This window comes from Callorhinus ursinus, unplaced genomic scaffold, assembly GCF_003265705.2.
Source record: "Callorhinus ursinus isolate GAN/ISIS: 27379988/994484 unplaced genomic scaffold, GSC_fseal_2.0 scaffold41, whole genome shotgun sequence".
Lineage (NCBI taxonomy): Eukaryota > Metazoa > Chordata > Mammalia > Carnivora > Otariidae > Callorhinus > Callorhinus ursinus.
The window spans coordinates 3,752,912-3,777,181 of NW_027397103.1; the positions used below are offsets into that span (position 1 = coordinate 3,752,912).

The window sequence follows — 24,270 nt, forward strand, 5'->3', positions numbered from 1 at the left end:
TATCTCCACATGCTCATGCTCTCTCTGTGTCTCTCTCTCTCTCACTCTCTCGCCTCTCAAATAAATAAATGAAATCTTTAAAAAACATATAAAATAAATAAAATAAAATAAAATAATGATGCCCAAAGGGGATTAAGAGGTTCAAACTTCCAGGTACAAAATAAGTCACAGAGATGAAAAGTACAGCCCAGGGAATATAGTCAGGAGGATTGTAATAACATTATTTGGTGACAGATGGTACCTACATTTACTGTGGTGAATACTGAGTAATGTATAGAATTGTTGAATCATTATATTGTACACCTGAAACTAATATAACACTGTACGTTAATTATACTTCAATAAAAGAAAAAAAACTCATATTCCTCCCACTGAGATGATACAATTAATATCTTGCCATATGGCAAATATATGTAAGTTTTTGTACCATTTGACAGAAAGTGGCAGAATGACTACCTTATTTTCAAATAACATGTTTTTCTGACCATATAAGTAATATATGCTCAGTACATAACTCTTGTAAAATGTAGAAAAAGAAAAAGAAAATAACATGGTCCCTCTCCAAAATAAAAAAGAAAGAAAAAAAAGAAAAAAAGTTCACCCCTAACTCCCTCCCCAGCCAAAAAGTGATACCCAGACTTTAGCCCAAACCAATGGATCAAAATCTGTGTGGGAGGGGCCCACACATCTCAGTTTTTTTTTAAAACTCCCCCAGGGTGACACTGATGCACAGGGCATGTTGAGAAGACCTCCTGTGGATCTAGATGCGCATGTAAGGTGCACATAGACCCTCTGGGCATCTTGTTAAAATGCAGGTTCTGGTTCAGCAGGTCTGGGGAGGACCTGGGACTGCATTTCATTTCTTTTTTTTTTTTTTTTAAGATTTTATTTATTTGAGAGAGAGAAAGAAAGCGGGAGCTGAGAGGAGAGGGAGAAGCAGACTGCCCGATGAGCAGTGAGCCCAATGCGGGGCTCGATCCCAGGACCCTAAGATCATGACCTGAGCCGAAGGCAGACACTTAACCGACTGAGCCACCCAAGCGCCCTGGGACTGCATTTCTAAGAAGCTCCCAGTAATGCTGCTGCTGGTACACAGACCACCCTTTCAGCACCAAGAAATGAACATGTGGCATGTCCTGTTTTGGTAACCCTGCCTGCCAAATTTACCTTAGGCATTTCCTAGACTAAGAGGGAAACTGGGTTTTTTTTTCCTCCAGGGAAGGGTAACAGTAACAACCCCATTTACTGAACAGCTACTATGTGCCGAAGTCTGTGCTGAATATGCCTTCAATATGAATATGCTCTTTTAAACTTCCCGATAACCCTGTGTTGTAGCAACTCCTGCAATTCTCGTGTCACGGGTGATGTAAGAAGTGCAAAAAAAATTAAGTCACTTTTTCAAGAGCAATACGGTTAGCAAAGTAGTCAAAACTCATACCTGAGTCTCCCTTGGGACTCCTGATCCCTGCTTATCCTGCCTACCTTAATTCAAGCCCATTCTCCACCTACGCTATACAACTTTAGGCAAGTCATTTGACCTCTCTGAGCTTCGAATTCCCCAACTGAAATCTGAGCATAAAGATCATCCCTGGATACCTCACATCAGAAGAATACCTTTTGTCATCAAGTAAGACCACATCCCTGAACACACAGCACATTACAAATGCCTGTTCAGAGAGTGGGGGGGGGTCCTGTTTTGTTTTTAATCTTGAGCAGGTGGGTGGAATCTTGGCCCCCAGGGAACACAACTGTGCGAGGGGCTGGGAAGCAGGTAGGCACATTTGCAGGAGATAAGGTCTGCGCCACCTCCAATGACTAGAAGCTTATTTTGGAGAAATGGCTAGAGAGATGCTATCTCCCCACCTGAAGTACGGCCGGTTTATCTCTGGCAGTGACTCAGCCTGGGCAGGGGGGCAAAAGCAACAGGGCGATCACTTACAAGGCTTCCTGCTCTCCAGGGATGCTAGAGGCACCCCCAGCCCACGCCTGGTGGGGCTGAGCACCTGGTCAGGTATGGATGAGCAGTGCAGGCCCCGAGAGAAATGAGTTGCAGGTTCAAAGTCTTTCTCAGGGTACAATCTGTATCCAATTTGGAAAATGATGGAGGAAAGAGATGGAACCAGAGGACTTAGTCCAGCATGTTCTGGCTATGGGAGCCTGGGCAGGTCACTGCACCTCTCAGAGCCTCAGCATCTGCCTCAGTAAAAAGGAGGCAGTCTCAGCTGATCTGTTTTCCTCCTGGGGTTGTTTGAAGGTTTTCTGAAAGGCAGTATGCATTTTGCACATACCTGGTGGTATTAGGCACATCTAGATGGTACCTGAATGGGGGCATTTTTATTCTAATAGCTATGTATTGATTTTATGTGCATCAGGAATATATATATATATTACTTTGTTGATCTCTATCGTCTTTCTCTGCTTTATTTTACCACAAATCCCATTATCACCACCTGACACTGTATAAATTTATTAATCCATTGTGTGTCTCCTACCACTGTGAGATCAGGGGTTTTCTCTTTTGGTGTACCGATGTACTCCCAGTGCCCCCAATAGTGCTTAGTACATAGCAGGTGTTCAATAAATGTTTGTTGACTGAATATCTAACCATGAGTTCACTGATACCGTTGCTTCGGGTTGGGTCAACGTTTTATGTTTCGAGCTTTGGTTTTTAAGTGAGCAGATTTAAAGAATGCAAAGCCCGAAGCCTGGGGGACCAGCAAATAATAGATGTGGAAATGCTTATCCACTGGCTAGCCCGGCCGGAGAGTATCTGAGGTCATCGACATTCCTGGCAGCAGTGACAGCAGTGGGCTTGGGGGACAGGGAGCAACTCAAGGTGAGTGCCAGGGTCCCAGGTCACTCACCTGCAAAGCAAAGGAATCCCTCTTTGTCCTGTTTGCCATGTCCTCTCTGGGAGAACCACGTGAATTAACCAAGCTGAACTGTTTTATACATCTGCCAGAGCTACGGGTATGGCGGTGGAATTCTGTTATTATATAAACACTCTGGGTGCCACCCAACCTGACCAGAGCAATGCTGCTCCCACTGCAGGTGCTTTCCAGAGCGGTCTGCAAGCGCTGTGGAGCAGAGCCATACCTGGGCTCAAGTCCCAGGGCTACCACTTGGTACCTGTGTGATCTGAGCAGTCTCTGGACCTTATTTTCCGCACTCAGTAAGTTTTCGCTCCATGTCTATAAAACAGGGATAGCACAGCTGCCCTGCAAATGGCAAAACGGCTGTTCTGTAAGTGACAGCTGTTAGGTCCCAGGTCCCAGTGACAACCTATGATCGCCTCGGTCTGATGGGGAAACTGAGGCATGGGGAGGTGGGGATCATAAGGATCACACGTCTTGTAAGAGGTGAAACCTGGCCTCAAACTCAGGAAGTCTGATCACCAAGCTCCAAGGCTGTCCACACTAAGCGACACCACCTCCCTTTAAAAAAGGATCTGGGTGTCCATGGCTGATGCCTTCATTCATTCACAGAACAAATGTCATGGACGGGGCGCCAGGATGGAAGGATGGATGAGGCGCCAGGATGGATGGATGGATGATATGAGAGGCGCCAGGCTAGTCAACAACTTGGACAGGTTCCCTGCCCTCATGGAGAGGGAGTCAAGCATGGAAAACACTACCAAGGACAAATGGATATGGGGGCTCTTTCTGACAGTCAGGGAAGCCCTCTCGGAAGAGGAGACGTGAGTGAGAAGAATGGATCAATCTTAGGGGAAGGCTTCAGGGAGGGAATTCCAGAAAGAGGGAACATCTAGTTGCAAGAACCATGCAGGGAATGGGCATGGCATACTCAAGGGACAGAGAGAAGGCCAGGGTGACTGAAGCCCAGGGAGAGGAAGAGTGGTTCCAGAAAAATCAGGAATGGCAGATAGGAGCTAGATATGGTAGCATTTTTACAGGGCAGAATAAAGAGTCTGGGGGTTGTTCTAAGTGCACTGGAAGCCTTTGGAGGCTTAAGTAGTGCAGTCACACAATCTTACTTACGATCACTCTGTTCTATGGAGAGTAGATTAAACAGGGGGAAGAGTGGAAGCTGGGTTATTAGTAATGAGACTCCTGCAGTTGTTAATTCAAGAAATGATGGTAGACATAAGGGCTCATGTCCACCAAAAGATGTGTATGGGAATGCCCATAGCAGCATTATCCATAACAGCCACAAACAAGCCACATGCCCATCCACAGAAGAATGCATGAACAAATGCAGTGTGTTTATACAGTGGAGTACTACACAGTGATGAAAAAGGAAGACCCAGTGCTACCCGAAAGGACACACATGAATCTCCCAAACATAATGTAGGGAAGCCAGACAGAATCACACATTCTGTTGGATTTCATCTGTAGGAAGTCAATATGGGCAGAATTAACCGATAGTGAAGAGGGCTGGGGAGTGGTCACCCCTGGGGTAATACTGACTGGGAAGTAGCATGAGAGAGTCAGCTGGGGTGGGCGAAATGCTATCTATCCTGATCTATGTGCTGGTTATATAAATGTGTTGGAATGTAAAATCCATCAAGCTGTGCACTTACGATCTATGCTCCCTATTATGTATGTGTTAGACCTCAATTTTAAAAGACATTTAGGGGCAGCACCTGGGTGGCACAGTCAGTTAAGTGTCTGACTCTTGGTTTTGGCTCAGGTTATGATCTCAGGGTCGTGGGATCGAGCCCTGCATCAGGCTCAGCATGGAGTCCACTTGGGACACTCTCTCCCTCTCCCGCCTGCCACGTTCTCTCTCGTTCTCTCTCTCTAAAATGGATAAGTAAGTTCTTAAAAAAAAAGACATTTAAAAAGAAAAAAAATGTTCCTCAACGAATATGAGCAGAATCCAAGTCTCCTGACTCCCAGTTCCATTCTATTCTCTCCAAGCCACAAATCCACATGAAATATTTCAGTAATGCCCAAAATTTAGCCCTAATAAATGTATAAATCACACACACACACACACACGCACGCACACGCACGCACGCACGCAAAGAAGAAACTGATAGAGTGGCTCAGGGTGGTGGCAGACAGCGAACGCAACAGGTGTTCTGGAAGTGAAACTGGCCTCCTGGGCCCCTGACAGCTCTGTCACATGACTTGTGAGCAGTCCTCTCTCCCAGAGCGGAGGCTGTCAGCCAAACGAGGGGCGACTCCGTGGCACCCACGGCCCCAAGGGACAGGATTCCCCAAGAGTACTGGAAATGTCTGGCAAGAGGTCCAGAATGGTGAGCTTAGCTCCCCCACCCCTGCCAGCTGAACTGGGAAGTCTCGAGCTGCTGGGGGGAAAAAACCCTGCCTGGTTTTAAGCAACATTTGATCTCTGTCAACCACAGAGCTGCCTCAGAACTGTTAGAGATGGAGCAGCAGAGGTAGACTAGACTCCTTCTGCCTATTTTTAGACCCAGCAGCCTGCACTGCCTTCCGCGTCACAGCAAAAGGACTGTAGGTTGGAGTCCTGCTGCTTGGGGAAGCCTCCAGAAAGGGTTCCCACGAGCCACTGGATGATGGGCTGGGAGGTACTTTGCTTTCTTGCAGTTAGGTATGTGTCTTCGATGTCTCTTTAAAAATTTTGGGAAACTTTTAAAAAGCAACAAGAAACAAATACATACATACATATATATATAAATTATACACACATGTGTGCACGCACAGGCGTGCGCGCACACACACACACACACACACACACACACACAAATGGAGTCTTCTCAACTGCCTTTTTTTTTCACTTAACTGATCTTGACTATCTTCCAGTGCCATTTAATAGACTTCAAGTGCATCTGTTTTATTAGCTCCATAATAACATAATAATGGATAACACCAGAATTCATTCACTGCACACCGTTCTAAGTGCCTCTCATGTTTTTGAGCCTTTCATCCTCACCTTTAGAAGTAAGTTCTAGTATCATCATCCCCATTTTACACACAAGGAAACTGAAGCTTTGCCCAAGGTCAGGATACAGCCCTGGCTTCCATGCAGGTGCGCCTGACATCCAGGCCTGTCCTTTACCAGCATGTTGGCCCGCCTTGGGATCCCACCTGACGAAGGTGCTGGAGTGTCTTGAGTCGAAGGGCCCCTCATCAAAAATCCAGATTGAGTCTGTGTTTTGTTCCTTTTTACACAGCTGGGTTTAAGAACATCCCTGTGCATAGCTAGCTAACTGGGGCTCAGCATGACCATTTCCTTAGGATAAATGCTTAGTTGTGAGACAGCTGGGTGGAAACGTATGCCCCTTACCAAATTAACTGCCCTCTGGAAAGGCTGTGTCATTTACTATCCCACCAGCAGGATACTGTCTGCCTTTGACGACGGCTCCTGCTTTTAAAATCTCAGCCAGGAGTGACTCTCCAGCCACCTTCTCTCTACTCTTCCCTGAACACGTGGATGCGCCATTGATTGAGGGTGACCTGGGAGACTGGGTGTGTGTGATTTATCCTCACTTCTGGAACACAAGCTCCTGGAAAGCACAGACCACAGCTTACGCATCTTTGGGACTCTCCCAGCCCCCCAGGGGCAGCCATCTGCACTGGGAAGAGGTCACGTCCCTGAAGTAAAGGACAGAGTCTCACCTCCTACCCTTTGCATGTGCTGCTTCCTCTGCCCAGATCACTCCCACTCCACTCCCCCCGTTATCCTCACTCACAGGCTTGGCGCTGGCCTTGCCACCGTCACCACCCCCTGGAGGCCTTCCCTGCTCCTCTGGCTGGGCCCGGGTGCACCTCCACAGCCACACCTTCACCCCCGACATAATACTGACCACACCACATTATACCAAATTTCTTCAAGTCTAAGCCACTGCCATATTGTGTGCAACCCTCAGAAAGACTCTGGCACAATGCTTTTCCCTTTTTTAAATTAACAGCTTTACTAAGATAGAATTCACATACCATACAAGTTGCCCACTGAAAGTGTACAATTCAATGCATTTTCATATATTCACAGACTTGTGCAACCATCTACAGTCTGTTTTAGATGGTTTTCATCACCTCTAAAGGACACCCTGTACCCATTAGCTAGCACCCCATTGCCTCTACTCCTTCACCCCTACCTGGTCATAAGCAACCACTCATATACTTTCTGTCTCCATAAGATTTCTCTATCCTGATTTTTCTGATGTGAGAGAAATCGTATAAATGTGAGCTTATGTGTCTGGCTTCTCTCACTTAGCATAACATTTTCGAGGGTCACCCACATTGTAGTATATATCAGTACTTTATTCCTTTTTACGGGTGAAGTAATATTCCATTGTAGGGAGAGAGCACATTTTATTTATCCATTCATCAGTGGATGGACATTTGGGTTGTTCCCACCTTTTGGCGAATGAGAATAATGCTGCTGTAAGTATTTGTGTACACGTTTCTATGCAGACATAGTTTTCATTTCTCTTGAGTATATGCCTAGGAGTCGCAGTGCTTTCTTATCACTGAGAATGTTTATTTCTACTTATTTAAAAAGTGCTTTTAGACTAATTTAGACATCAATGTTTTATCACATATCATGCTGACGCACACTTAAAAAAAACAGAAGAGGGGCGCCTGGGTGGCTCAGTCGGTTGGGCGACTGCCTTCGGCTCAGGTCATGACCCTGGAGTCCCGGGATCGAGTCCCACATCGGGCTCCCTGCTCAGCAGGGAGTCTGCTTCTCCCTCTGATCCTCCCCCCTCTCATGTGCTCTCTTTCTCTCTCATTCTCCCTCTCTCAAATAAATAAATAAATCTTTAAAAAAAAATAGAAGAAAAATACATTGGCTAAGGTATTCCCAAAAATGTCTTCACTACAAAGTCCAGGCCCTCTAAATCATTTCTTTAAATCATGGGTGCCAGTGTCCAGGTTTTCATACAAGATGTCATCCTCTGTGCCATTAAGAACATTAGAGATATAAGAATTCTTAAAAGATACAGCCCCACTCCAGGCAAGGCTCATCTCACTCTGACTGCTGCTCGTCAATGGTGATTTTACACCATCGATTATAAGATCCATCCAGATCTCAGAGAGGTTAACATGGGGGGAAAATGTGCATCTTAGAATTCATGAAATAAAGTCATTTCCTGCCTGCTTGCCTGTATCCCACACAAAAGATTGTAAGTATCTTGAGGACAGGAACCAAGCTTCTCCACCCTTGTATTCATTCATGCTCGTAAGTCAACAGAAACATATGAAGTGCTTAACCCCCGTCCAATGCACGAATGAATGAATGCTTTGGAAAATAAAACTCACTCACCTCCTACTTGGGGACCACCATCAATTTGTTCATCTCCCTGAGCTGTTTCCCATTCTGTGAAATGAGGGTGGGGTAGTGCTGAGATTGAAAACAATCTCATGCATGCAGGGCACCTAGGAGAGTTCCTGCACTCAGTGGGCTACTTAAAAATATCTGTGGAATGTAAGAATAAATGAGTGATAAGATAGTTACCATTGAAACTAAAATTGACTGCACATTTGTCTGTGGGCCGGACCTTGTTCTCTGTGCTTTATGTGTGATAACTAATTTTGCTCATCCGTCATTTAATCCTTAAATTGACCCCACAAGGTAAGAACTTTCTCCCCAGTTGACAAATGAGGCAGAGAGGGGTGAATGAATACAGGAATGAATGAATGAATGAATACAGGAATGAATGAATGACTGCTGACCTACATTAAAATCCCAGACATTCAATTTCTAGAGGGTAAACCTAGTCAGTCCGTTCCCTGTCTGTAAAATGGGGAACTAATCACTTGTATCTCACAGGTGAGTGCTGCAGAGGATGTGAATCCCTGTGTGTTAAGCACCTGACTCAGGTGCAAATGGGCAAAATGAAGGCTGACCCATCTGCTCTGAAAAGCCCTTCGGGGTTTGGCCAGGTGACCTTGGGCAAGTTGCATAACTTCTCTGACCTCATTTCCTCATCTGTTAAGCACGCCACCCCAAAGTGGTAGTAAGGATGCTTGAAATCACCCCCACAAAGCCCCTAGCTCAGCCAGGGACTGCCTCTAAGGAAACTTCTTCACACTGACAAGTGGTCCTTACCCAGCCAGGTCTGCTTTCTAGGAAAGCTAAACAGCCCACACCAGCTCCTCTCTCTCAAGCCGAATCCAACATGTGCCTGCAGCGCCAACCCTTCGAGCTGTCAAGACAGGCTGGGCAGAACCCAGTGGGTGCACTCTGCTTCCCCCAAATGAATAAATCATTACAAGAGAGTGCTATGCATCCCATCAGCATCTATAAGGACCTGAATTATATATAATGAAGCAGCAAAAGCAATTTATCCCAGGCACGTGCAAGTCATAGAATGGGAGTTCTCGGGTGCTAGAGACAATTTTCAGATATTGCGGTTTTTATCAAAGCAGTAAGGCCCACCCAAGGAGCATCCTGCCCCACAGGTGTGGGGATGCCTTAATCGGGTTTATTTATTATCAGAGGAGAGAACTCTCCCTCTCCCTCTCTCTCGACTCTGCCACCTCCCACACCCACCACTCCAGTGTGGCTGCTTCTCAGCTCAGGGGTTCTGGAATCTGGGGATGAGCTGCCAAGAACAACCGCCCTTCTATAGTGGGAACCATCTGCTGAGAAGCTGGAGGTGGGACCAGGTGTGCTCCAAATCCCTGGAGGAAGAGAGAAGCAGAAAGAAGGGATTACAAAAAGAGAAAATGGTATGGTAACAAAAGCTCTAAAGCAGAGCACAAGGGTCCCACCTCTGCCACTGATTACAGGCAGGGAAACTGAGGCACTGAAAGGTTAAGTAACGACGTGTCCAAGGTCACACGTGGAGAGAGGAGAGGAGCTGGAATAACAAGCCAGTTGGGTTCGATAGACGTTCAGTGGCTGCTATGTGCTGGCGGTAGGGATTCGCCGGAGAGCTGTCCCTGCACATGGGACTGCTGACTGCCCGCCTCTCTGTCTGCATTTCCAATGGCCATCCTGAGCCCTGGGGTTCAGCCCACAAGCCTGCCTCGCCAATGATGCTCAAACATGCCAAGTACATTCCTATCTCAGGGCTTCTGTACTTGCTACTCCTTCTGCCTGGGACACCGTTCCTCCAGATCCTTCCATACATGACCCTTCACTTCCTGGCCTCTGCTCAAATGTCGCCTTCTCAGACAGGACTTCCCCAACCACCTTATCCAAATTCACGAGCCCCTCTGTGCCACGATGCTCCATCACCTTGTCGCATGTTGGATTTTCCTAAAGCCAACACAGAGATGAAGTGTGGCGTGTAGAGGGGAAGCAAGTGTGGACAAAAGACAGAAGATACACTATGACATCGGTTCAACATAGCTTCATCCACCCTGGAGACAAGCTCCACAAGCACGTATCGCCTATCAGCAAGCCTGGAATCGGGCTGAAATGGCCAGGCTTTGGTATCCACCCTCACATACGCACTGGATGCAGGGTGCCCTGGGAAAGAAAAGATGTAAGCTTGGGCAAGGTGGCTCTCTGCAGCTCAAGCAAACCCTGAGGAGGAACAGGTGGAGGCTGTGTGCTGACCACCCTCCCCACAGCTGGACAGCAAGTCCTTCCTCAATGGAAGACATGGGTGGCACACCTCCATATCTACAACACCCCTTATCCTGCTTTATATTTTTTCCCAGCGCTTACCACCACCCAACATTGTATACAGCTACGTATTGTTGTCTCTCGTGTAACTTTCCATGAGGTTTTCGAGGATAAAGGCAGTGGCTGTCTTGTTCTCATTTCCTGGAACAGTACTTGGTACATAGCAGATATCCAGTAAATATTTGCTCACTTAATTAATAAATGAATGACTGCCCTCCATTGCTCCCAATTTAATAGCAGAGACTGACAAGTGAACAATTACATTTCAATGGTGAGCACAGCTGGTATCCCAGGGCAGTGGGGGGTCTCTAAACCAGCCTGGGGTGGGGAGTGTCCAGGGAGGGCTGTCTGACTCCAAGTCCACTGCTATTCCCACTACACCAGGACAGGACGCACAGGACAAACTCAGCCCTTACTGCACTCGGGGCTACCCCCTCATCCTGATATGCTGCTTATGGTTCCTTAACCATTTCGTGTTTTTATATATTGCCTTTCCAGCCACGTCAGAACTTCTCTGAGCTTAGGGAGCACATCTTGCATTTCTTCTCTTTATCCCTCTCAATGCTACGATGGTGGTTTGGGCACCAGTCACTCCCTGAACCATTACTGGGTATATGGAAAGGGCCTTTAAGGATGCAGACAGCACAGGTGTGGGTAACCAGGTTTTCTAACCTCTAGTTCAGACATAAGGTCTATAGAGATATTGCTCAGTGAGTACGTCCAGCCAGATACTGTGCCAAGCACTATGCATAAATCACATGTGTCAATTCTTATGGCAGCCTTACAAGGTAGAAGCCCGAATATTGTCTCCATTTTACAGATGAAGAAACTGAGGCTCAAAGAAGGGAAAACATCTGCCCAAGGTCACCTGGTCAGTATGTGGTAGAGCCAACAGACACACCTGGGCTTTTATGATGCTCTTAATCATTACACTGACCTTTTGAGGTTAATGAGACACACTGTTTTAACTCATGATAGAATCATAAAACCTGGATGGTGAGCTCAACATCTCCATCAGCCTGAAGTCACCAGGGTTTCTGTATTCCTGCAGGGAGCAGAACAAATGGCCAGTCAGCCATATTCAATATCATGTCTGTAGTAATTCCAGATGTCTTTGCTCAGCCGTGTGTTGTGTCTCCACCAGAAGAAAGAACCAGTAAGCTGTCTCCCAAAGAGATTCATATGACAGCATGAAGGTTAAGTGACTGCACCCAGACCTTACAAACAATGGAAACCTGGCTCTCATAACACACTGTGAGAGGTTATCATCCCTCAGAGTTAGACTCACATTAGCTACACTTTGAGACTGATGTATAAACCAGATGACAATTTCTTTATTTGCAAAGAGAAATTACTACTGCAGAGATTGGTTCAGAAAATCTATACAACCAGTGCTTTCTCTCCTGGTAAGAAGACCAGCATGACGAAATGAATAATAATATGGTTTCTTGATGTGCAAAATTGGGACAAGGAGAGATGGATGCATTCATTTAATGTTAGTGGCAACAAACTGAAATGGCTGGGAACAAGCATTTTTTTTTTTTTCAGATGGAATCATAACTATCACAAGTCAACTGGCAAAAATATCTGCATCCATCTTGTGGTAGAGATTTTTGGTTGCTGCCAAAAGGCCACTGTCAACCTCCTTTCTCATGGCTACTTCACACTATAGAGATTAGATAAGCAGACATTCACTCTCCTTGGAACTAAGGGTAGTCATATCTGGCCAATGAGACATAATGGTAAGTCATCTGAGAGGCTTCTGGGAAGATATCTGGCTTCTTGGCAAAGGTAGAGAGGCAAGAGAAGAACTCAGAGGTACTAACTCTTTCCCCTTCTTTTTGCTTTAAACATGGATGTGATACTTGGAGCTGCAGTAGCCATCTTGCAACCATGAGGAAGGTGAAAAGCCAATTTGCTAAGAATTATGGAATAGAAAGGAAGAAGAAGCATGGGATCACTGATAACATTGTTGACCTACTGCTCCAGAACTGAAACTTCCTACATCCAGAATTTCCATTAGAAAAGTCCATTAAATACCTTTATTGCTTAAGCCATTACTGTTTCAGTTATCTGTTGCACTATTCCAAATCACCCTAAAACTTAGTGGCTTAAAAAAACCACCATTTATCACCTCTCATGATTCTGTGAGTTGACCAGGCTTAGTGGGGTGGTTATTCTGCCCCATTTGGGGTTGACTGGAACTGCAATCATCTGGAGGCTCAGGTGGGAAGAATGCTGAGAGCAGCTCACTTGCATGACTGGCAGTTGGCTGACAGCTCAACCTTTCTCCATAGGCTTGGGTTTCTCACAGCATGGCAGCTGGATTCCAAAAGGGAATCTTCCAGGTATGCAAGAGTAGAATTTTCAGATCTTTAATAGCTGAGCCTTGGAAATGACACAGCTCCACTTCTATTTCATTCTCTTTTTTTGAGATAAGTCACAGGGTGAGCCTGGATTCAGGGGGAAGGGAACGAGACCCTGCCTCTTAATGGGAGGACGGCAAGAAAGTCTCAGCACCTCTAAATGACCATAGTTATCAATCTGCTTTTCCACGGCTTGAATTGAAAGCAGTTCTCTACATCAAGCCTTGCCAATGGAACAAGAAATAGTCAAAGATCAAGACTCCCTCTTCACTGAAACAAGCTGTAGAGGCTGCAGTCAAGGTTGGCATTTGCAACTCTCTGTCCTCCAGGCTTCTGTGGCAGATATGATGGATACAGCCTTTCTTTAAATATGTTAACAAGTTCAATCACATGACAGACAAGTCTTGCAGACCTCACCATCCTGTCTCTTTAAGGTAACTTTGCATTGCTCTGCTTTGATCTATAATGTATTGACTTCATGGTGTAACTCTCAGAAGGCAATCTCACTCCCTATGCTTTCCAAGTGCTTGAGAAAACACTGCTGTAGCTCCCGAGACCTGGCAGCAACCTTCATCAAGACCGTTGCCCTATGCATCACAAGGTTGTTGAAAGAATCCGATGAGATGAGAGCTGGAAAAGCACCTCGAAATGGTTAAGAGAGATTATTGTTATCCTAATCAAATAAGCATGTTGTGTCAGTTATGGCTTTTTTGGTAACGAGTGACATAAAACCCGATTTGAACTAGCTTAGCAAACAGGAGCAATGCTGGCTGGGAGTCTGAGGGAGTCTTGCCGATTTCAGGCATGGCAGGATCCAACAACTCAAACATCGTCGGCAGGCCCTATTTTCTCTCCACCTCTTGGTCCTGATCTTCTGTGGGTTGCTTCATGGGTTGCAATGGCTGCAAGCAGCTGTAGGTGCACATCCTGCTGGGTTCACTTTCCCTAACTCGTGAAACAAAGGTCCTTCTCCCCTACTGTTACTGGCCCGAGTTGAGCAATATGCCCAATCCCTTAACCAATCCTTATGGCCAAGGGCACACAATGAGCTGACTGGCCGGGCCTGGATCACATGATGACTCTAGATCTGATAGGATTGGTTCCACACAAATTGTATGGATTGAGAAAATCTGGGATGCTGTCACCAGGAGAAGGATGAACAGCTGCCCACTATAGATGACATGGTAGAAGAGCATTGGGTAAGGACTCTGGAACCTGAGTTATCACCTTGGTCCCACTGGATTACTTGCTCTTGCTCCCAAAGCTTGCATTTGGCCCATCATGACCTCAGGGACTCTATGTTGTGTCAATTTACTATCAGGTCATCATGGTATCCTACTAAACCTGACTGTATACCTTAGAGACTCCTGAGAGTGAATGTGATTAGTGCAGCTCATGTCCTTTTTATAAAGTCTAGGCCCTTGGCCAGGCTATGGAATAGGTGCCCCTGTGTCATGGGCTACCACTGGTCTAATAACCTATGGTTGGGGAGGGAAAACGCATGGTACCAAAACATGGCTAACTCAGCAGGTACACCATGAGTGAGCAGGAAACACAGATGTGACGACAAGCAGGGAAATGGGAGTTCTCATGGCAAGAAGTAGAAGGGAAGACTGCAGGTCCATGAGAAAAGGCAGGAGGGACTCCCCCATCCCTGCCTCCCCGAGAGGAAAATCGATCCCCGTAGAAGACATTTAGAATGACTCACTTAATACTGAGCCCAAATTTTCAAGCAAATCATGGGGCAGAAAAGGGGTCTGATTGGAACTTTATCTTGAAAAACGAAATTGAGCTTATCATCATAACAAAATTCAGGTTACCATTTCAACTATGCATGTATTCTTATGAAGAACGAAAAATGAATTAAGTAGTGAAATTTTTTTTTGGTGTAATTTTTGTGAGAAAATCCTTCACTTCAGGTTTGGTTTTCACAGCATGATAGCAAAGAGGTCATTTAAAAAATTTTCAAGGGCTTCACCAATTTTTCCTAAGGCAAGCTAGAATCTTTTGATATTTAAATCTTTCTCTTTTGAAGTGCTCACCATGTCACTTTCCTTGTCATTTTTTTCTTCAACTGTTAACTCTTTCTGTGTTGATGCAATATTCAAAATATTGAATAACCAGCATGATACAGGCACCAATCATCCAGAGCAGTGACCACAACAGCCGGTGTGGCTGACCCTGTGATGTCCAGCTGAATACCGTACTAAGGACACCTGATTCTCTTGGATTGTCTGTGATTTTTCTGTTCTTTAAGCAGGTTTCAATACCACTTTCATCAGCTTCCTGGAATACTGCATTTTGGGCAAGATTTTCAATCGACCAGTTGCCATTGGATCACACTGCATATGCACCAGGGTCAGACAGTCGGTGAGAGACTGATTCTTAGACAGGATTTGTTGGTTGTAAGAACCAGCAATCCATTCGAGGACATATGATGGGCATTCACAATTCAGGGTGTCCTTTGGAGAGACTGAACCATAAGGAAGTTGACACGGCAGGAAAGGATTCAAGCTAGGGCACATAATGGAATCGGTAAAAGCTTCAATAACTGAAGTTGTATAATTAATGAATAACATTTTAATGATAAACTTTTGCTTTTCTACACAACTTCATCACGTCATGGACTCAGATGATAAATATTCAGTAACAAAGATCCCCGAATTCTGTTTGTGAAATGGCTCGCATGGACTGCCCTTTCTTGTAGCCACTGAGTCCTAACAAAGACCAGCAGGATTTGCAAGTAGGGTCTACCAGATGGTTTCCACAGAAATATAAGAACCACCTGGCAAAAAATACGATGACCATGTACCGGTCTGACATCCTTTGAATATGTTTCCTAATAAAACATTCAAATATCAGCCTGCATTTCAAACTAGAAATCCTATTTATAAAATTCAGGACAGATCTCTTACTTAGCTGTAGACTTCACGCCCCCTGATTCAGACAGGGACGGCACCTGCCTAGCTAATCGCAGAACAGAATGCACTGTAAACACACAGGAGTGGAAGGAGCGGATGAACTGAAGAATTTCTCCATTGTGTCTTCTTGCTGAGGTTGTGGAGTTCTGATCCTTAGCCTCAGGAGTCAGGGTTGGTGTGGGTACAAGGCCCCTGGGTATATTCCTGCCCCCAGTTTTGAGAAACAACAGCAATTACTTCATGTTCTGCAATATTAATTAACTTGAGTGGGTCAAAGGCTCGCCCAAATCGGAAACAGTTCCGAAAATGGACTCGTGGTTTTGCAGACTGTGAATTTTCCTTAATTAACTTATAAACATCCTTCCTTCCCCTGCCTCAAGTCAGAGCTTTTCAATCTTGGACTAGAAAAGCAGGAGAATCTAGCTGTCACTGGCTCTCCAAAGGGCACAGTGATAAAAAGGTGAGGTTCTGCAACCAGACAGGTGTGGCAGAATCAAGATTCTGCAACTTGCTGATTGCGTGCTCTTGAGTAAATCACTTAACCCGTGTGGGCCTCAGTTTTCTCATTCTGTGAAATGAGGAAAATAATAGTATCCCCCTCATGGGGTTGTTGTGTTAAGCGTTTTGATACGGTGCTTCTAAGGCATCACAAACGTCCAAACATTATTATGAATATGACCCAGTACTAAACAATCTGTCTCTTCTTTTTCCTACCAAGCATCCATTATTCTTTCCTGTAGTAACAGTTCCTTGGGTGTCCTTTGAGTAACAACTCCTCCTCTCTAGGGTGGTTCAAGGGGTACTGAATAAATCCACCCTGATTCCGAGGCTGAACCTGTGTATTATTTTGCTAAGGCTACACAGACCAGGTGGCTTAAACGACAGAAATTTTCTCACAGTTCTGGAGGCTAGAAGTCTGAGGTCCAGGCACTGGCAGTGCTCATTTCCCCTGAGGCCATTTCTCCCTGACTTGCAGACGCCCTTCCTCTCCCTGGGTCCTCACATGGTCTTCCCTCTGTGTCTGTGTCCTAATCTCCTCTTCTTATGAGGACTCCAATCATCCCAACCATATGACCTCATTTAACCTTAATTACCTCCATAAAGACCCTATCTCCAAATACACTCACATTATGAGGTCCTCGGGGTTAGGATTTCCAAATATGAATTTGGGGGAGTCACAGTTTGGCCCACAACAACCTGACCTAGATCTGGCCAAAACATTCCCCTCCCCCTAGTCAGAGTGACTGATTCAATGCTAAACATTGTTTTAAACTTAAGTACAGGGAATTTCTTCATCTGCAAGATGTGTGCTGTAAAGATAATGTGGAATGGAGCTGTTGTCATCACCATGTGGGAAAGATCAATATAGAAGAAAATATAAAAAAGAAATGGAAAGAGAAAGACTGAGTCCTGAAATCATCATCTGAGCCCCTGGATCCTGCTAGGCCTTAAGCTCCCTTTGACAGTTCAGTCATAGAATCCATTAAAATCCCCTTTGGTGGCTTGAGCCAGTTGGGAGTTTCTGTGACTTGCAACCAAAGAAGTCTTGACAGGGACAGCCCCTACTTAATTATTAAGGAGCTTGTAGATCCCAGGGAATAGAAAGGGAGAGGATCGAGGAACAGAGCTGGAAAGTGGAAGGAATATTTACAGAACAAATTAGGCGGGTAGCCATAACCATATAATGCAGGAATCAGGGTGGACTTAATAACAGATATGTATTCCTTTAACCTAACCTAATGTAAGACAGTTTGACTCTGCACAATAGTGAAGACAAGGAATTCTTCACTAAACCACAGACTTCTCAAAGGCAGCGATATTGTTTTGTTCAGATGCAATGTAGCCCTAGTGCCCAGCATGAAATGAACACTCAAAAAATATCTGTGGACTTGAATGGGCTTACTAAGGAATCTTTTCCATTTTATGGTTCAATATAGACATCTTTTAAATAATGGATTTGCCATAGTATTATATCTGCACTCACTGTTGAAGAGTTACATTGATAATCATATAGCAGCCAAGTATTAACTTTAACAATGTCTAATAACTCAAAAAAGAAACTTTCAAGTGTGTCCCTCACCATTGGCGGACCTGTAACTGGCCATTTCTTTACACATGAACTGCATTATAATTCTCTGTTGCAAGGTGGAACTGCTCTGCTTGGCACCCATTACAGCCCCTCGTGAAAGGGGTTTGGATGGGAAAAGAGAAGAATGTGTATTTACAACACTGGATAAACAGCATGGAGTAAGCACAGCGTGACCTTGCTCTATGTGGATTATCGTGCCACTGGAGAAGAACTCTGGACTTGGGAGACTCTGAGTTTCTACCAAGCTGCTGGTAACCTTCCTGTTCTCCCCTCTGGAGAAAGAGGACTCCTTACCCTGGAAAGGAAGTACATGTCTCTGGGACATGGGGTCACCTCCAGGTTTACTGCCTCTGAATGTGAGCCAATATCCTCCAGGAAGAGAACAGAACGTCATCATCCTGGAACGTCTCCAGGGAGAGAGAGGTTCTCTATCTTGACTTTGCTATTCAATCATCCCTAAACTAAGACCATACGAAAACCCAAGAAATCCAGGGAGAATGGTCTCCCAACAAACTTATGTTGAGATGACAAATGGAAGGAACCTAGATTCCTGAGTCACCAGATGGAAGAGAACCTTTGCCAACCTGCATGACCAAGAAATACACTTTTGCGATGCTCAACCATTGAGATTTCAGGTCTCGTCTCCCACGGTAGCTAGTGTTAACTATCCTAAGACGATTGTAACATGCACCAGGTAAATTATACTTGCATGAGAAATAAGAGAGCTAGACACCATGTAGTGAGTTCCAAATGATAAGGATGGGGATGAGATTTGGGAGCAGGCAGAAGATTATGAAAAAGTCATCACCTTATCAGTGACAGGGTAAAAGGAAACAGAATTTGAGAGACAAGCCACAGCTGTCCAGGGACACATGCCCCAGGCTCAGCACATTCAAGTGTCATCAGTGCCCCCATTCCCACTCTCGTTCACAAACATTACACTGAGCCAAAGCTGTGAATGACTTTCACACAGTTTAGAGATTTTCAGATCATCTTAAGCTCAATTACAGCTAAACCAATAATAAACCCCAAACATCATTATTGGAAAATCACCAACCAGGCCCACTAATTGTATTTGCAGCTTCTTCATCATATTAGTAAAGTCATAAGTGCAGCATGCTCTTCCCAGGGGATAGCCATTCACAAGGCCAATTTCCTTAGGATGAGACTTTCATATCACAGCAGTTTGAACTAATGCGTCTCGGGAAATAAACTGTCAGATCAATAACATTTGCAACCAGAAAATATCTGGAGCAAATAGCAGAGTACAGCCTGCAGTTGAGACTTAATATGATCCTTACTTGACACTTGGAAGCTGTCATGACTCAGAACCTTTGGGGCTTTCCAAGGGGTCAATTTGGAGATACTGTGGAGACACAAAGAAGCTTCATTACAATACTCTGTGACCTTTTCCTAGGAAGCTCACCATAGCATCACCAATCTGGAAAAAGCAAACAACAATTATAAAGCTCCTTCTGTGTTCCAGGCTTGATGCCTTGATCAGTGTATGTAATGATAATCAGTCTTTATAGAAGTCCATAAAGGAATTCAAATTCTGGATCTAAAACTTCCTGAGGCAAGTGTCTTTACTTCCCTGAGTCTCAGTTTCCAAATTTGTATAATGAAAATAATAATGAATACTTTCCAGGGGCGTTTTGGTGACTGAAGAGAAGGTATGGATTGTGCCTATTTTAGTGTATGGCACACAGTAGGTGCTCAATAAATAATAGTTATTGCTATGACTCCAGGTACCTCTTTGTAACTGAAGTTAAATTAATGCTTCCCCCTCGACTAGACCATTTGAAGGAAATGAGTTTACAGGCCAATCTAGACTGACCCACATAATCTTTCCATGGAAGTATAAAAGGCATGCCATTCTGTTTTTGAAGTAACAGAAAGAAACTGTCAGCTTCTTTACTTTAGTTTTTCTTATATTCAAAGGAAAAGCCCTTGACGTAACCTAGCATTCTAGGAGTATCAGATAAAGACTGAAAAGCCAGTAAAGAAATACAAAAAGCATGGAAGGCTGAAAAGTATTTAACAATCCAGAGCTGGGGTTCCTTTTGAACCAGTGAGGCCTGAATTCTACATTGGGCACTTAGTGAAGGTGTGACTTTAGAAGAATTAATGGTATTTCTCTGAGCCATGGTTTACTCTATGCAAAATAGCAACACTGCCTGCCTCCAGGAGGTAAAGTCAAAACTAAATAAGATGAGGGACGCCTGAGGTCTCAGTTGGTTAAGCGTCTGCCTTCAGCTCAGGTCATGATCCCAGGGTCCTGGGATCGAATCCTGCATCGGGTTCCTTGCTCAGCGGGGAGCCTGCTTCTCCCTCTGCCTGCCACTCCCCCTGCTTGTGCTCTCTAAGAAATAAAATCTCCAAAAAAATCTAAATAAGATGATAAATAGCAAAACTGTAATGTATGTTAGTTCTCCCCACCTCATTCTCATCTCCTATCATTACAAGCTTGAAATTCATTCCATAAATGTGTACCAGGAACAGTGGTGGACACTGGTGATACTGTGTAAATGAGACCGACAAGGTCACTGTCTTCATGGCCCCCACCACATTCTGGAGGGGAGAAGATAAACTACTCAGCCGATTCCACAAATCAGTGGGAAATTACATTTGTGAAGAGAGCTAGAAATAAATGATGTAGGGCATTAACGAGAGTTCGCTAAGACCACCTGGTTGAGGCGTTAAGAAAGGTCTTTCCCTGGAGAAGATCCTTCTCTCCTGCCCATTCTGGGTGGTAAGCGTATTTCCTAACGGTGAGAGGATAGGAAGTGGCACTGAGAGAGAGTAAGCCAGCCCACATTATGCTGGGCCTTACACGGTCAACTGTGGGGCCACCATGATGCACAACCACGGGAGCCACCAATTAATTACACTGAACACACACCTTCTGTTGCAGGACCAGCAGCCCTAGGAGGCAACATGCAGAAAACAGAAACCGCAAGGGACCAGAAGCATAAATAAAATGCAGAGTATGTCAGAGAAAGCATTCAGAAGAAGAAACAAATTATGGAACTTCCAAGTACAGTTGTGATGGAGTCATTGTGGCAGACCAGTGTTCCCACCACGTGTAACTAGAAAAGCCAGATGGGGCACAAACACACACAAATTGTATTTGAAAGCCTCGGGGTGCCTCCAGGATTTGCAGTACAAAAATCCTGGAAAGAAGGGAAGTTCAGTGAGATGGGCCTGACACTGCACACATCACTATTTCCCTTGGGACACTGATGACTCTTAAGAACCATGGGGTGAGAAGCTCAGAGGCAGAGCAGGCGGTAGCTGCTAAGAGGCAGAGAAGCTGGGGTGCCTGGGTGGCTCACCCGGTTAGGCATCCGACTCTTGATTTGGGCTCAGGTCATGATCTCAGGGTTGTGCGATCCAGCCCTGCACTGGGCTCCGTGTGGGGCATGGAGTCGGCTTAATGCTGGGCATGGAGTCTGCTGAAGATTCTCACTCTCCCTCTGCCCCCACCCCCAGCTCACACATATTTGCTCTCTCAAAAAAAAAATAATAATAAAAAATAAAAGGCAGAGAAACCATCAAAGTGGTTAGGATGCTTCCTGATGGTGGAAGACAAAAATTAGTATTGGGGGGTGTCAAAACAGCTAAGAGTTGAAGGTCCAAAATAGTCCTCCCAAAGAAAGGAGGTATTGAGAAGTGATCCAAAAACACTGTACCTAATTCCCTCCATTTGTGCTGTATGAGGCAAGCAGTTTAGGATCAAAGCAACGACATGAGAGCTGACCTCTCAACAGACATGACAGAAGCAAAAAGGCAATGAAAGGAGGTGATGTCCAAGTTAGAATTCTACACATACTGAAAATAACCTTCAAGGATGGAAGTAAAATATATTTTCAAACCAATTAAAACTGAATTTGTCACCAGCAGATCCAACTAAAATAAATACCAAAGGGGGTTCTATAAGCAAAAGAAAAATGATCCCAGACAGTAATGCAGGAAAGACTGAAGAGCAACAGAAAAAAAATAAATGTATGAGTAAATCTAAATGAATATTGAAAACATTAGCAATAATTTCCTATGGGGTTTTAAATACATGTACATTTAAGTGACTACAATTAAAAACACACGAGGCACAAGGAAGATAAATTAGACTATAATAGGCCCTAGAATTGTCTGGAAACTGGTGAAAATAACTGATTTATATTAGACTCCAATAAACAAAGGAGGAATGTCTTAATTTCCAGGGTAACTACTAAAAGAAGGCATAAGTAACAAGCTAATAAGAGAAAAGCTGGTTTAATTTAAAAGTTTTTTTTGATTGGTCCAAATTAAGGCAGGAAAGGAGGAAAGAGGGGAATAGAACAAACAGAATGGTAATAATGTGGATATAAAACCAAACATAACAGTAATTATATTACATGTAAATAGACCAAATACTCTAATGAACAGACCCAGTTTATCAGACTATATCAGAATGAAACAGTATATGCTCATATGAGATACACCCTAAACATAAAGACACAAAAAAGTCAAAAGTAAAAGGAAGGAAAAAAAATAAAACACTAACCAAAGGAAAGGCAATACAGTTATACTAATATCAAACCAAGTTAACTTGAAGGCAAGACATGTAATTAGATATAAAGAGGAAAATTCCAATAAAAAGGTTAATCCACCAGAAAGATACAACAATTTCATATTCATAGGCACAAGATATCTTACTTTCAAAATATACAAATCAAAAACCTAAAAAGGGAAGTAGACAAGTCCGTAAGAGTAGTGGAATATTTTAACAACCTCTCTCAGGAGCTAATAAAACAAGGAAACAAACAAACAAAAAAAGTGGTAGGAGTATAAAGATCTAAGCAACATGATTAATGAATTTGACTTGTCTGACATTGGACTCTTTAGCAAGAGATTGGACATAGCTTTAAAAAAAAAAAGATTAATGAAATGGGATAAGTCAGTGGAAAACATCCACTGCACCCAGTGATAAAAGAATACGTATCCTTTCAAGTGCACATGGAACACTGACCCAAAATGACTGGAACACTGGATCATAAAACAAATGTAAACAAATTGCAAAGATAAATATTATCCAGAATATATATTCTTACTACAGGGCAATTATGGCAAGAATCAATCATGATAAATTAAAAATCTCTTAAAACCTGCTTGGAAATTAGGGTGAAAAAAATCACAGGAGTGCCTGGGTGGCTCAGTTGGTGAAGCATCTGACTCTTGATTTTTGGCTCAGGTCATGATCTCAGGGTTGTGAGATCAAGCCCCAAGTTGGGCTCCACGCTCTGCGGGGAGTCTGCTTGAGACTCTCCCTCTCCCTCAGCCCCGCACCCTGCTCGTGCTCGCTCGCTCTCTTTCTCTCTAAAAAATAAATAAATAATTTTTTTTAAAATTACACACAAAAAAGAAAAAATCACAAAGGAAATTAGGAGTATTTTTAACTGAATGATAATACAAATAAGACAGGAGAAAGTATGGTAAGTAGCTAACACTCTTGTTAAACAAAAACTTACAGCTTTAAATGGATATATCAGAAAAGAAATGAGGATGGAAATCAATAAAATAAATATCCATCTCAAGAAGTTAATAAAAGAACAACAAATCAAACTCAAAGAAACTAAAAGGAAGAAAATAAGATAAAAACAAAAATCAATTAAATAAAAAGAAACCTTACATAGAGAAAAATCAACAAAACTCAAAACTGGTTCTCCAAAAGGCTAATAAAAATTGGTAAGTGCCAAGCAAGATCCTATGGGCATGGAAAAGACAGTATTATCTTACAGACTCCACAAGAAGACTCCCCACTGAGTGTGGAGCTCAAAGTGGGGCTCAATCCCAGGATCCTGAGATCATGACCTGAGCAGAAAACAAGAGTCAGCCACTTCACCAACTGAGCTACCCAGGCATTCCAGAATTTGACAATTTAGATGAGACTATACAATTGAAAAGAACACACCTTACCAAAATTGGCACAAGGAGAAATAAAACATCTGAATACTTATGTATCTATTAACGAAAGTGAATCTATAATTAACATTCCCACAAAGAAATCTCCAGACCCAGATACCTTCACTGGTGAATTCTTCCAAGCATTTAAAAGAGATGTAATACCGACACAAAACCTCTACTAGGAAATATAAAAAGATGAAACATTTCTCGATTCATTTTTTGAGGTCAGTATGACCTTGATACAAACACCCAGACACCAAAACTTGACAAGTAAATTACAAGAAAAGAAAATTACAGTCCACTCTTTCACAGACCCAGATACAAAACTCCCAAACAAAATATTATGAAATCAAATGCAGTACTTCCATAAAAAGGGTGCTATATCATGACCAACTCTGGTTTATTCCAAGAATACAAAGTTTGT

General features: G+C 43.8%; 1 protein-coding gene across 1 annotated transcript in view; it reads right to left on the minus strand.

Moving 5' to 3' along the window:
• Window positions 1-9,101: 9,101 nt before the first annotated feature.
• Window positions 9,102-24,270, minus strand: part of SUDS3 (SDS3 homolog, SIN3A corepressor complex component) — a 169,630-nt gene continuing 154,461 nt past the window's right edge. Inside the window, exon 13 of the mRNA XM_073881045.1 lies at window positions 9,102-9,575. Within this exon, the coding sequence (XP_073737146.1) occupies window positions 9,518-9,575 (58 nt within the window). The 3' untranslated portion in view covers window positions 9,102-9,517. The remainder of the gene's footprint in view (window positions 9,576-24,270) is intronic.